General features: G+C 39.7%; 1 protein-coding gene across 5 annotated transcripts in view; it reads left to right on the top strand.

Moving 5' to 3' along the window:
- LOC121517005 (protein-glutamine gamma-glutamyltransferase 2-like) overlaps positions 1 to 11,215 on the top strand; it is a 43,895-nt gene extending 32,680 nt beyond the window's left edge. For all 5 annotated transcript variants that reach the window (XM_041798489.1, XM_041798485.1, XM_041798488.1 and 2 more), the window contains 5 exons: positions 1,711 to 1,755; positions 4,214 to 4,441; positions 4,556 to 4,716; positions 7,917 to 8,056; positions 10,615 to 11,215. In XM_041798489.1, the coding sequence (XP_041654423.1) occupies positions 1,711 to 1,755; positions 4,214 to 4,441; positions 4,556 to 4,716; positions 7,917 to 8,056; positions 10,615 to 10,768 (728 nt within the window). In that variant the 3' untranslated portion in view covers positions 10,769 to 11,215. The remainder of the gene's footprint in view (positions 1 to 1,710; positions 1,756 to 4,213; positions 4,442 to 4,555; positions 4,717 to 7,916; positions 8,057 to 10,614) is intronic.
- Positions 11,216 to 13,024: the final 1,809 nt, after the last annotated feature.

Genomic DNA, 13,024 nt, shown 5'->3' with positions numbered 1-13,024 from the left:
GACAAGGTGAAGGAATTTGTGGCTGATTCAGAGCACAGACGGGTTTGTGCAGATAAAGGCATAATGAGGAAGGCTTCTGCCAGACAAATTCATTAGATTTAGAGAGCAGCTGTTAAAATGCCATTGCAAAGCAGCAAACAGGTATTTGAGGCTGCTGGTACCTCTGGAGTCCCACCAACCTCAAGGAGTAGGACACTCCAGAGGCCTGCTGTAATGCACAAACCTACTATTCAGCAACCCATAACCAATGCTCACAAGCAGCTAGGTTGCAGTGGGCCCAGAAATACATGAAGACTAAATTTCAAACAATCTTGTTTACTAATGAGTGCCTTGCAGCCCTGAATGGTCCAGATGGATGGAGTAGTGGATGGTTGGTGGATGGCCACCATGTCCCAGCAAGGCTGAAACATCAGCAAGGAGGGGGTGGAGTCATGTTTTGGGCTGGAATCATGGGAAGAGAGCTGATATGCCCCTTGAGGGTCCCTGAAGATTTGAAAATGACCTTGGCAAATATAAAGCATTTCTAAATGACCACTTTCCTCCATGGTAGAAAAAGAAGAACCATGCCTTCTGTAGCAAAATGATCTTCATGCATGACAATTCACCATCTAATGCTGCAAAGAATACCTCTGTGTCATTGGCTGCTATGGGCATAAAAGGAGACAAACTCATGGTGTGGCCCCCATCCTCCCCTGACTTCAACGCTATTGAGAACCTTTGGAGCATCCTCAAGCAAAAGATCTATGAGGGTGGGAGGCAGTTCACATCAAACAGCAGCTCTGGGAGGATATTCTGACATCTTGTAAAGGCATTCAAGCAGAAACTCTCCTAAAAGTCAAAAGTTCAAAGGATGCAAGAATTGTGAAGGTGAAATCAAAGAAGAGGTGGGAGGTTTGTTCAATAAAATTTAAATTATGCTCTGACGGTTGATGACTTGAAAATATACTGACCGTCATTTGCATCATATATAAGAAGATCAGAAAAATATCATTTGCATAATAAATTGGAAAGTGGTGTAAATGCTTCACAGCGTTCAACTATCAAACACAGCAGACACATGGTGACATTAACTGTTCAGAGGAGACAGCATGATTCAGGCATTCATGGTGAAATTGCTGCAAAAAAGCCAGTAGATATTTGCACATTGGTCTGATGAGACCAAATTTGAGATTTTTGGTTACACCTGCCGTGTCTTTATGAGATGCAGAAAGATGAGCCAGCGGTTTCTACATATGTTGTTGTTCCAACCATCAGACCAATGGTCTGACTCATCATAAATGTTATTGTTTTGGTTGAGAGCACCCTGGTTGCGGGATTGTACATACTGTGCATTGAGGAATACCCAAGAGTCACAGGCAGTAACCCTAACTCTGTGGATAACTTCAGTCATGGTGCAACTGTGTCTCACATCAAAAATAACAACAGTCCACCAGGAACATGAGCAACAGAACCCCAGCACGGGTCCCTGTACAACAGACAACATCCAAACATAAGTAAACACTCTGCCCAAAGGCATGGAAACTCACTCCACAATTCCCTCAGATTTGAAATCACAGAGGATGGAGCTTAGATCAGTTGACTCTTTACAGACCATTGTGCTAACGAGTTATAAAACTTTAAAATGAAAAGAGTCAGAATGATAGATGTGTGATATATGTGTTAATGTTACCTTTTTTACTCATTTTCTTTTTTCTTTTTATTCTTTCCCAGGGGGCGGCGGCCCTGGAGATATGATGATGCGGTCATGCCAGAGTGGTAGGTATTGTGCAGCAAAGCATCTTTGTGTTTCTTTATTCATACAGAAATATATACAGGTGCATCTAAAAATTTAGATTATGAAAAAGTCCATTTTTCCCTGTGATTTAATTCTAGAAGTGAAACTTACATATTCCAGATTCAGTATTACAGAGACATTTCAAGCCTTTTTTTGTTTTAATGATGATTAAAGTTTACAGAACAAAATAATAAAAAAAAAATGATCCCTATCTCAAAATATTTGAATATCACAAAACATCAGTCCTGCTTGAAAAGCAAATCAATATCTCCTTAAAGCTTCTCAGCAGATGAAAGCACGAAGTGCACTGAAATCTTCCTGGTGGACGGCTGACAGCATTGACTGGTTGAAAAAGTACAGAGGACCAACAGCAGCAGATGACAAGGTGAAGGAATTTGTGGCTGATTCAGAGCACAGACGGGTTTGTGCAGATAAAGGCATAATGAGGAAGGCTTCTGCCAGACAAATTCATTAGATTTAGAGAGCAGCTGTTAAAATGCCATTGCAAAGCAGCAAACAGGTATTTGAGGCTGCTGGTACCTCTGGAGTCCCACCAACCTCAAGGAGTAGGACACTCCAGAGGCCTGCTGTAATGCACAAACCTACTATTCAGCAACCCATAACCAATGCTCACAAGCAGCTAGGTTGCAGTGGGCCCAGAAATACATGAAGACTAAATTTCAAACAATCTTGTTTACTAATGAGTGCCTTGCAGCCCTGAATGGTCCAGATGGATGGAGTAGTGGATGGTTGGTGGATGGCCACCATGTCCCAGCAAGGCTGAAACATCAACAAGGAAGGGGTGGAGTCATGTTTTGGGCTGGAATCATGTGGAGAGAGCTGATATGCCCCTTGAGGGTCCCTGAAGGTGTGAAAATGACCTCGGCAAAGTATCTAGAGTTTCTGACTGACCACTTTCTCCCATGGTAGAAAAAGAAGAACCGTGCCTTCTGTAGCAAAATGATCTTCATGCATGACAATTCACCATCTCATGCTGCAAAGAATCCCTCTGTGTCATTGGCTATGGGCATAAAAGGAGACAAACTCATGGTGTGGCCCTCATCCTCCCCTGACCTCGACCCTATTGAGAACTTTTGGAGCATCCTTGAGCAGAAGATCTATGAGGGTGGGAGGCAGTTCACATCAAACAGCAGCTCTGGGATTCTGACATGTCATAAAGAAATTCAAGCAGAAACTCTCTTAAGAACTCACAAGCTCAGTGGATGCAAGAATTGTGAAGATGATATCAAAGACGGGTTCTTGTTAACATGGAACTTGGCCTGTTAAGATGTTTTTGATTGAAAAATCTTTTGATTTCAGTAAATATGACCTAATGCTGCAAATTCAACAAATGATCATTTTCAGCTCTTTACAACCATTAAAAAGTTTTAAAATTTCGAGAGACAATTTGAGATTTTTGGTTCCCACTGCCGTGTCTTTATGAGCTGCAGAAAGGTGAACCATTGGTTTCTACATGTGTTGTTCCAACAATCAGACCGCTGGTCTGACTCATCATAAATGTTATTGTTTTGGTTGAGAGCACCCTGGTTGCATAATTTTACATACTGTGCATTGAGGAATACCCAAGAGTCACAGGCAGTAACTCTTATTCTGTGGATAACTTCAGTCATGATGCATATGTGTCACATCAAAAATAACATCAGTCCACCAGAAACATGAGCAAAAGGACCCCAGCAGGGGTCCATGTACAACAGACAACATCCAAACATAAGTAAACACTCTGCCTAAAACCTGTGGAAATTACCCCCCAAAAAACCCTATCAGTTACACTAATTTGAATAAATATAATTTGTTACTTTCCACCCCTGCATGTCTGGTTAACTCTGGATGTCAGTTTAACAAACAAAAAATGTTTGACTGTAGTCAGACAGAAGTTGGTAGTAAATGAGAATTAGGTGGCATCAAAAATCAGTGTTGATTTGGCAATATCCAAGTATGAGGGCAGCTGCTCAGTTTTGTTTAAAATGTTAAGTTGATGGTAAATATCAGCATGAAGATGTTATGTTTTGGTCAGATATGAAATTCAGGTTGACATTAATGTTTAACACTGGGATGGTGTCAACATCCAACATTAATAGAGGTTAAGATTTTAGTACAATTTTATTTAGGCATAGTTTTGCATTATAGAGGGGGGCTTATCCTTAAGACAGGTGTGCTTTGGCTGTTTGACTGGTGGCTTAAGGTATGTCTAGAGTTTCACCTCTTTGCCCTTTTTCAGACTGAAAAGAATCAGCATTTCCTACATGGTGACTGTCATCATTGGGCCCCATAATGCCTAGAAACCAATGGCTAATTGAGGCTATGTCCATGTCTTATAGGGTCCAAGGTTTTATAGGACTAAAACTGCTGTGTCAGTGTTGTATGGATGCATCAATAGCACTGTTTTATCTTAAACCTCATCCTCCTCTTCATCTCTAGGAGGACCTTCAGCTCCAGAAGACTCTTCAAGTCTGGAGGTGTCCCTCAACATAGAAGGGGTGCCGTCGGTGGGTGACGGTATCACCTTGACTGTGACGATCACAAGCCATTTTTATGCCCCGCGAGTCCTGATAGAACACGTTAACGCTCAGCTTAAAGAGTTTAACAGCGGCCCGCAACAGAGCTTCTGGAAAACGAGCAAAAAAGTGCACATGGAGACCGGAGGAGGTGAGGAGACATCCACTACACAACCTGAAAATAAACAGCAAGAATTATTTAAATCTTTTTTGTAAATTTGCTCTCTCACATTCATTTTTTCTACATCCTACACATTCTCTGCAGATTTGAAGCTTAGCCACGTCATCCCTCCCTCCACGTATGAGGCGTGCCTGGCAGGTGATGACATTGTGAATGTCGCAGTGGTGATAACAGATGAAGAGAGTGATGAAAAAGCCCTGGCTGCACAGGAGTTTAGCTTGAGCTCACCACAGATAACAATAGAGGTAAAACACCTTTTCCTTTCTTTTTTTTCTCCTATCTCCTCTGCCATTGATGCCAGTTGCACATGACTTCATGAATCCTCATGAAAGTGAATGCAGAATAAAGAGGGGGCAGAGAAAGCTTTACACCACTGGTTTTCAGCTGGTCTAGTGTCAGCACTCATCACCTCCTTCTTAATGACTAACCACAACACAAATTTCATATTTTCTTCTGTTTTTGTCAAATTTTTTAAATAAAAAATTGAGCAGTTTAGACTTGAAAGATGTAATGGAATAAAGATACAAAGACATATCGTTAAAAAAGTGCATGTTAGACTTTTAACCACATTGTTTTTTTAGGCACACAGCAGTGTCCCAGTCCTGACCCATTATTCGTATTACCATAAAGTCTGTATGCTCCTTGGTTTCATCTGCTAAGGGAAGGCTGTTAAAGATCTTTTTGCTGCAGAGTTGATTCTTTATATTTGAGCATAAAATTCAAAATCTGGCTGATGTGCTGATTCCAAAATTTATGCAGCCAAGGTCAAGCTTGATGGCACCTCTTTTTCACCCCTAAGTAATGCGCCCAGGATGCTTCGGCTGTGTGTCTATAGCTGGGACCTCGTTTCCAGAGTGCTTCTTGCCAGTGCTTATTGTTGCCCAGTTACAAAAAATGACTCCTGCTTTCCTCGATAAAATCTGTACCATTGTTTTAAAATAGCTGTATGTGCTTCATATATTTCAAGGAAATGTCACACAGAAGACACGCAGATGGTGTAAAGGAATCCTGTCCTGACTCAGACAGCAGCTGCAGACATAAATACTATCCTCAGAAAAAGATGACGAAAGCGGAGTCAGATCGGTTTCTCTTCCACTATTGTCAGAAGTCCCACCCCTTCTTGATTTTGATTGGCAAGTGAGAGAGAAGTGACATTGACGAGCGCAGCACTGTTCCAAAGTTGAACAGTTTTCAACTGAGAGCGCTGTAGGCCGGCCTTACACCAGAGGATTTTGCTAAAACTTTTCAAAGACTCTAAAAAGACTGACATCTGAGACCCTCTCACATCTAAAGATGATTTTAAAGCAAGTCATTGAGTTTCTAGTCTCAGACTAAGATTTTGCACTGACTGGGGGACACTAACTACAAGACTAGAATACGATTCCTTTTGAGATTATTTCACATCATGCATCTTGTGGAAATTCACAACAAAAATTTTGGGGCAGAGAACAAGATGTTGAATAAGATGGAGATTGCATGTAAGTTAATATCTCTTATAATCTAATATTTTTAAAACCATTTGCAATGAGTAGAATCGAAAGGAAAGTTTAACAACGAAGCAACTTTGGTTGTTACTGCAACAACTAAGGAACTATCCGGGAAACACTTGAGAATAAAAGTACCGTATGAACACGCAAGTCGTCTTGCCACAAAAAAGAACTGACCAAGCTTTTACTTTGTAAAGCCAAATGGAGGTTTACCGTATCTGCCATGTCAGCCTGGAATGAATTGACAGGCAAGGCACACAGAGATACAGGTGCAGAGATCTGACTGCAGCTATGAGCAAAAAAGTTTTTTAGTCTTTTGAGTTATCAGCAGAAATTCAGCAGCTCTAGAATGATCTACGCTCACGTTCATGTTTTGAAAAAAAAAGTGATTTAATGTGATTACACATTACACCAGCTCCTACTGGATGGTGGACGACAGTCAGGTCACTGAGAAACACAATTGTCATACGGCCAGGCTTAAGACTTACGACAATATCAGGCACATTTGATATCATCGTAATGCCAAGACTGAAGAAGGACCACCTTAAAGCTGCTCAGATCGAGTCTTATGACCACTTTACACCTAACAACTGAGACAACAGGAGCGAGCTTCAGCTTTAGCAAGACTCCCATGATTTTACTCTGGCTTGGAATTTTGTCTGCGACTTGGAAATCAGAGGAAAAGTCATTTGGTGTAAGGCCGCCTTTAAGCATAGCAATAAAAACAGCGGACGCTGAGGGTGCTTTTTCTGCCCAGGGCACTGGGTGCTCAGAACACAGGACTACATTGGTTTAATTATAATAAGCAATACCAGCGCTAAAAATGCCTGCTGTGGACACAGGCAAACATTGCTCCCTACCGTACTTTCTGGACTATAAGTCACACTTTTTTCATAGTTTGGCTGGTCCTGCGACTTAGAGTCAGGTGCGACTTACATGTCAAAATATATATAATTTAACATGTTTTAAAATGTTAATTCATACTACTGACATGAACCAAGGAGTAAACAATACCATCTATAGCCGCTAGAGGGTGCTCTAGGCTTGTGACAACTACAGTATACGCTGCTCCTGTACCACTAAAAAAAATTAACTGAAACATTAACTTAAAGAAAACAGAAAGAAATTTTGGAGTGAGTGAGAAGCTTGTGAGGGACTGGCGAAAAGCAAGAGGTTACTTTTACGGCAATGAAGAAAACAAAGAAAGCTAATCGTGGGCTGAAAGAAAGATGGCCAGAGCTGGAGGAACGAGTCCACAGATGGGTGCTTGAACAGTGTGCTGCCGGGACAGGCTTGTCAACGGTGCAGTTACGTCTCCACGCCCTGGTAGTTGCCAAGGAGATGAATATAAATTACTTTGCAGGTGGGCCTTCTTGGTGTTACCCCGCTTCATGCAACGCAACCGCCGCTCTATCAGAGCACAGACAACAGTGTGTCAGAAACAAACTAAAAAAATGTGACTTATAGTCCAGTGCGACTTAAATATGTTTTTTTCCTCTTCATGACGCATTTTTTGACTGATGCGACTTATACTCCGGAGCGACTTATAGTCTGGAAAATACGGTAATATCTCATTTCACTTTATTTAAATCATAGACAGCTCAGGGGACAAGTCAGAAGTCATCTGAACCTTGTGTTATCAAACACTTTTTACTGTCCTGTTATTTCCTTTAAGATCCATAAGAAATTCCTTGAACTTGGTCAACTTCCTGTTATGAATGCCAGGTCTGAATCCAAACAGGAAGTCAATTACCCTTATTTTAAGACTATAGGAAAATTGAAAACATCAGAAAATCAGTTCTACATGCAAAATTACTGGAATAAAAAATGTGATAAATCCATCTTTATCCATGAGTAAAAGCACTGTATGCTAATGTGCATATCCATTGAACTGGTGTTTAATGAAAGATTAGGGAAGTATTTTATTGCACATATTTTAAGTCTATTTTTTTCCACAGATTGAAGGAGGGGACACCATCAAGCAAAAAGAGAAGCAAACAGCCAAGGTTTCCTTCGTCAACACGTTTTCCAAACCTCTGAATGGAGCAGTGCTGACGGTGGAGGGATCTGGTTTGTTGCAGGGCAAACAAGAGGCCAGGTGAGTCTTTTGGCATCTAGATCTCAGGAGGTAAAATAAATCCTCATAATCACACTGTACTTCTGCTGCCGTGACTCCTCAGATACAACAGGTGTATAAGGGTGAAGGTATAAAGAAGATAATGGTCCAGACACTCCTGTAGTGTCACCTGTATGCTCTTGCATGTGTGAGCTGGAAAGAAAATACAGTTGTGGTTCAGTGGGAAGTGTTACAGGAATGTGGTTTGAGAACACTGCTGGGTTTGTTTTGGCAGTAACAGGAATAATGTGTTTTTTTGGTCACACCCTAATACAGTCAGGGATAAAGCAAACACCATGTCACATATTTCTTTATTCAACAGATAACCTTGAGTAATCCCTTTGATAAATGCTTAACCATTCATGATACTAATGTCTTGATAGGTTTTTAAAGATGACCTTAAATGGGCGACCACTAAAACATATAGGTTTGCAGTACATCACAGTGCTGGCGACTTTTCAAATGAGGGTAGCCATTACCAAAAAAAACCCTTCTTTATCAACAATTTTATTCTAAGGGGGACAAAGGGTTAAGAATTTGTCTTTATCTTGGATTAAAATGGAGTTAAACAAATTATTTAGACCAGTGGTTCCCAACTCATTTTTCTGAGTTTCCTGAGTCCTCATTTTCATTTTAACTTTTTAAAATGAAATTCTGAGTTTGTTTTCTTTTAAATAAACAAAATAACACATTTTACCTTAAACTTAATGGAACTTCTTTATTTTTAATCTTCTTAGGTGGCCCTAGTACACTGTCATTATGTGTCTTATCATGATTTTAGAAATTTCATGTACATCATATTTTTGACACATCAGAGCAGACCAAGGTTAAAACAGTTTTGGAATTTTTCAATAGTTTTTTATTTTTATTTTGTTTTCACTTTGTGTTCAGTGTCACTTTAGTTTTAATCAGTTTGTTGCTGGTTGGTTAGTTTAGTTTTTATTCTGCAAAAATTCTTTGTTTTAGTTGAGGGTTTTTTTTTTTTTTTTCTTTAGTTTTAGTTTTTTTCGGATACACAAGTGAACATCATAGATTTTTAAAAACATATTTAAACAGGCTACTCCTCACTTGTCATTTATTTATTGATGTTTGAATAGAAGTCTTACCCAATGAATTTAGGCAGTTTTAAAATCCTCAGACTTGCGTGTAGGTGCCAGTCAGTTTGGTTGTGTTAAAGACTAAAACTAGGGAGATTTTGCCTCCATTTTTATTGTATTTTATTCAGTTTTGTAAGTGCACTGTACAGTTTGTTAGTTTTCATTTTGTTTTTGTTTTTTTTTGGTGTTGTTGTTTTTAGTGCTTAGATTTTATTTAGTTTCAGTTAACTAAAATGATTTTTTATTTCTAGTTATTTATTTTGTGTTAGTCAACTATGATAACCTTGGAGCACACAGGGTCCGGTGCCCCGGATCTTTGGTGCCCGGACACAGTGTTGCCAACTTGACGAGTATTCAGGCCCTCCAGCAACTCTTTTACTGTCTATTTTTGGTCCATTTACTGTCTATTTTTGGCCCATTTACTGTCTATTTTTGGCCCATTTAGATTGTTAATGTAGTTTGTATTAAAAAAAAAACAAAAAAAAAAAACATAAGTTTAAAAACCAAAACAAACTTGACAAAAACAAGAATCGACAGAAGGCTCATTTGTAGTTCTTCACATATTTAGGATGTTTTATTTACTCTCTGTCTCTACCACAACGTTATTCCTCTCTCCTTCAGCATCCATTACAATTACATGCTCATGGCCAATTATGCAAATTTGGTGATGATATCATGCAGCGACTTCTGGCGGCTTTTAGGACAGCCAATAGCTGCTCTCCTTACTGAGGAGTTGGCAACACTGCCTGGACACCAGGTTGAGAACCACTGACTTAAACCATAAGGATTTCATTTTCACAAGATAACAAATCAAGCAACGATTGGGATCATCTCGTGGGAATTTTTCCTGCAGCCAAAAGAGTCAGGCGCAACTTTGTTATCACAGCACTCTTGTCATAACTTTTTTCTTACTAGTTTTTTAAAGATATTAATTATCATCCCATCATTGTAAACGTTATTTATGTTTGCAAGAGATTTGTGTAGCCTTTAAAAGCAGCAGAAACATCCTGAATTTTGCATTAAATGTATTGTACTAAAGCAGACAGTGATAGACTGACAGGCCCGATGATTAAGCCCTTCCTAGATGTCATTTAATAACATCAGCGCTTATTCTATCAGCCCTATTTACACCGACATACAAGCTCAATCAGTAGCACCAGCCCACTAACTAACATTTGCCTCCTGAGCCTGGCTCTGATCAGCTTTGGAGCAGAAAAAAAATATTTGTAGCAGGCCCTATCATGACTTGAAATGTTCAGTGGGCCAACACTAAATGAAATCTGTATTTTTGTTCCTTCAAAGTAATGGTCGGCAGTCAGGTTTAAAATATAAAGTAGTGTGTGTCTAGCTTCAGCATATCAAATGACTCCTGTGCAAAACGCTGAGTCTCCAAACAGTTTAAGGGCCAGAGTCTAAAAACAAGTGTCTCTTTTTCTCTCCTAGACTTGCTCTTCTGAAGCCTGGTGAGAAGATAGAGAAGCAGGTGTCCATCGAGGCATCCTCTCCTGGAACCAAAGTCTTGATGGCCACTTTCTCACACAGCGACTGCCCCAGTGTCGTTTCCAGATGTTACCACAAAGTGTCCGTCAAGAATTAGTAACACTGAAAAACATTTGTGAACATATCTCAGGAAAAGATTTTCTGTTTTGTTCTGGCTGAAGTGGGTTTTCTGGTGCAACTTCACCAGCTTCCATGGTGCATGGAGGATGAATAAATCTTAAGGGAAAGGGAAATCTCCAGTGATGCTTGCAGTTTAGAAAACAACTTTATTCAACTGATGTGTTTCAACACTTTGGTCTGATAAAGTTGTTCTCTAAACTATAAGTGTCGCTGGAGATTCGTCTTTTTTTCAGTTCTTATATTCTTGATGTTTTCTTGTTTCATGTTTGATCTTCTCATAAGAAGCACTTCTCTCAACCTTGTTTGTGTTAAATGTGCTGCTGTCATAAAGTTGACTGACTATTATTCAAGCACATTCAGAAAGTATTACAGTAAGAAAAGATGGGGATTCTGTAAAAACAAAAAATAAACATTAATCACAAATAAAGCATGAATTTAAAAATCAAACAATTTCCTAAAGTTTACCGTGCTTGTTTTTAATTTTTTCTTTCTGAAAAATATGAGTTTGATGCCAAAACATGCACTTTGGGACCACTTTCAGAGCAAATGTGGAAATGCACTTTTAAACCATTAGATGATGATAGATAGATAGATAGATAGATAGATATCACTGCACCTTTTTCCTGTGTGAAACACATTGAAGGTCAATCATGTTATGTTTAATATACAGTTATAGTGATAATTATAGTGATACAGTGATAATTGTGGCCACTCTTAGAGACAAATGAAGTACAAGGCTTCACATAACTTAAGCATTGCACTTTACCAATACATAAATATGTAATGCACAGAGTGAAATGTTTAAGTTACAGTTGCAATCAAAATTATTCAACCCCCTACTGCAAATCAGGTTTATTGTGAAAATTAAGACTGCTTTTTGCAATGAACAAATCAAACAAAAGCAATTGAAATAGCTCAACACAACTAATGCCTCATATGGTTTCCCTAAATTCAGCTGAAAATGCAACTAGTATGGACTTCTTCATTCTCAAAATTATTGAACCTCTACATGGCATCATCTTTGGTACTTAGTAGAGCACCATTTTGCATATATGACATGCTGCAACAAGATGCATTGTCAGACACCATCTTCTGGCAGCGTTACTGAGTAATGCATACTCCTTGTGTGCAACGCCTTCAGTTCAGTTCAGTAATATTCTTGGGTCTGCATGCTGCAGTCGCGTTCTTCAAATTCTACCAGAGATTTTCTATGGGATTCAAGTCAGGTGACTGTGATGGCCATTGTAGTATCTTCCCGGACTTCTGCAACCAAGCCTTGGTGAAATCTTAGGCATGCTTGGGATCATTGTCCTGTTAAAAGGTCCAGGCTTCAGTTTCCTCACAGACAGCATGACGTTTCCTCCTAGGATTTCCTGATACTTTAGTGAATCCTTCTTGCCTTCCACATGCTGCGGGTTTCCTGTGCCAGTGGATGCAAAGCAGCCCCAGAGTGTCATCGAGCCACTGCCGTGCTTAACTGTGGGCACAGTATTCTTTTCAGCGTATGCTTCACTCCTCCAGACATCCAGCTTATCCATCGTGTCAAAAAGTTCCAGTTTTGTTTCATCACTCCACAGATCAGAATCCCGAAACCTCTGTGGCTTATTTCTATGATTTTAAGCATGTTGGAGCCCACTTTCCTTGGTCTTTTGGGTCAGTAGTGGTGTACATCTAAGAGTTCTGGCATGGAAACCGTCTACATCCAGTACGTGCCTTACTGTACTCACTGAAACCTTAGTCCCTGTCACCACCAAGTTTTGCCGGAAGTCTTCTGCAGTTACTCGAGGGTTTTTTACAACCTGCCTTACCAGGTATCTGGTTGCAGCCATTGATAGCTTCCTTTTTCTGCCCCATCCAGGTAGTGGAACCACTGTTCCCGTGACTGTGAACTCATGAGCTATGCTTCCAACCGTGTTTCTAGGAACATTCAGAGCCTTTTCTATCTTTTTGTTTTCTGCTCCTTGTTTGTGAAGGGCAGTGATCTCTGATCTTTTTGGACCAGTCTATTGACTTTGCAGTGACCTAAGGTCCATCTAGACCAGTCGAGTGTAATGTCCAAACCAACCAAAATATTGACAGATATGATCTTCTGCCTTATTTTCCCTGTAGAAGTTAACAGCCGAAACTAATGTCAATTAACTGCTGTTCATCCTCAAACATGTAGTAAGTGAATGAAAAATATGATAAAGCATTTGATAAAAGGATAACAGCAATATCAAGTGGTAAAATTGTC

The sequence above is a fragment of the Cheilinus undulatus genome, linkage group 11 (genome assembly GCF_018320785.1).
Source record: "Cheilinus undulatus linkage group 11, ASM1832078v1, whole genome shotgun sequence".
In the NCBI taxonomy this organism is placed as follows: Eukaryota; Metazoa; Chordata; class Actinopteri; order Labriformes; family Labridae; genus Cheilinus; species Cheilinus undulatus.
Note: the sequence above shows the minus strand (reverse complement) of the source record. Positions and strands in the feature narration are given on the sequence as shown.